We start from the raw sequence: 1,755 nt of genomic DNA, 5'->3' as shown, positions 1-1,755 counted from the left end.
CTGCTGCTGTATATCTGGTCCCTGCTTCACTCACATGACTATCCAATCCTCTTAATTAGAGGGCTTAATTAGTCCCTGGTAACTGATGAGCCCACCTGATGCCAATTCCCTCCTGCAAACGGTCGCCTTCTCCCTTGGGTAGTAAAGACTGTTGCAATGTCCTGCAAGCATCTGTTTGGCAAGGTGTGGTTCCAGGACCCTTTGTGTATGATCCCCTGTCAAATAAACTACTGACGCCTCTGTCTCCAGGCTCTTTCTTCAGTTTCGAAGCTGGACAACTACAAGGCGTGTAGGCCTGAGGGGTGCAGCCCAACTACCTGCTGTTTGTAAGTACTGTACATAGTCATCCTCTCAACAAGCCATGAGGCAGGTAAGTACTATTACACCTATTTTACAGACGAGGAAACTGAGGCATGTAGAAGGTTAAGACTCGTCCTCAATGGGTCACAGAGCTGCGATTTAAACCCAGGCAATCTGGCTCCAGAGCCTGAACTCCTCACCTCTCATGGCCTCGGTGCTTGGTGACTATCAAACATGGCCCAGGGCCCATGCAAGTGTTGCCTGCTTAATAATCACAATAACCCTCAAAGGTAAGTGCTCATCACCCCATCTTGAAGCTGAAGAAACAGCCTTAGGAAGAGGATGTGAACGGACCAAGACTACATTGCTGGTAAGTGACAGAGCTGGGAGTCAGACCCTGTCCACCTGACTGCAATCCCAGTCTCTGCCCATTACCCCATGGTCCCGCATGGCTCCAGCATCTTGGCCCTGACCCCATGCCTGACCTGCTTTCGGCCAGTCAGCAGGTGTCCAGCAAACTGAGTGGCTTTAACTGTGGGCTTCTTATGGGAAATTGCACCAAGTATTAAGGAGGTCATTCTGGGATTCAGTCTGCCCTGGTCCAGGCTCCTGTGTTTGCACAATAGGCCAGGCTCAGAGTCCAGTCTGTGTGGCTAAAGACCACTGCCTGGAACATTGTGACCATGATGGGCAGACCTAGAGAAGATGGTCAAGGCACAGCAGACCCTGGGAATGGGGATGACCCTTGACCACACCCTTCTCCCCCAGCACAGGCAGCATACTCACAGCTGTAGGCACCTTTACAGGCACCCACACACATTCACACAGGACTCTTCCATAGCTGCCCCTTTACCTATCCCAACCCTTAAGACCGACCGGAGGCTCTGAGGCAGTGAGTACTCAGAGGTAGGCCCTGGGAGCCAAGGGCACGAGCCTGCCACCAGCTTCAGAGCCACTCTGTTTCATTAAAGCTTGATCACACAAACACAGAAACGCACAAGGCGCACACTCGGAGCCCGAGAAGTCCCCGCTCCGGAGCCAATCCACACCCTCGCCCCGCCTGCTCCGGCTCCGCCCCTCCCGAGGACCCTCCCCCTTTCCGGCCCGCCCCCTCTGGGCCCAATATCCGGCGGCTGCGGGGTCAATGAGGCCAGTGAGACTCATGAAGGTGTTCATCACACGCAGGATTCCCCCCGAGGGCAGCGCCGCGCTCGCCCGGGCTGCAGAGTAAGAGCCCGGCGCCCCCGGACCTCTCCGCGCGCCGATTCCCCTCCCTCCGGGCGCGCGTTCCGTGGGTGGCGTCGCGGGAAGGGGTTGCGGAGCCCGGGGCACCGCTCCTAGACCTCGGGCAGCCTGCACGTGGGGTGACTCAGCGTCTCCGGGCGGGCCGTGGGGCGGCCTCCCGCCACCCACTTCTTTTTGGTGGGGCGGACACGGCGGTCCGTGGGGCCAGAG

The 1,755-nt window shown here is 57.4% G+C and overlaps 1 protein-coding gene across 1 annotated transcript in view; it reads left to right on the top strand.

Moving 5' to 3' along the window:
• The first annotated feature begins 1,407 nt into the window (after positions 1-1,407).
• The window catches only part of GRHPR (glyoxylate reductase/hydroxypyruvate reductase), a 9,285-nt gene continuing 8,937 nt past the window's right edge, over positions 1,408-1,755 (top strand). The window contains exon 1 of the mRNA XM_010847093.1: positions 1,408-1,527. Within this exon, the coding sequence (XP_010845395.1) occupies positions 1,445-1,527 (83 nt within the window). The 5' untranslated portion in view covers positions 1,408-1,444. The remainder of the gene's footprint in view (positions 1,528-1,755) is intronic.

Source organism: Bison bison, unplaced genomic scaffold (assembly GCF_000754665.1).
Source record: "Bison bison bison isolate TAMUID 2011002044 unplaced genomic scaffold, Bison_UMD1.0 scf7180017864243, whole genome shotgun sequence".
NCBI classification, from domain to species: Eukaryota; Metazoa; Chordata; class Mammalia; order Artiodactyla; family Bovidae; genus Bison; species Bison bison.
The sequence above is the reverse complement of the archived record's forward strand: the minus strand, read 5'-3'. Positions and strand labels throughout refer to the sequence as shown.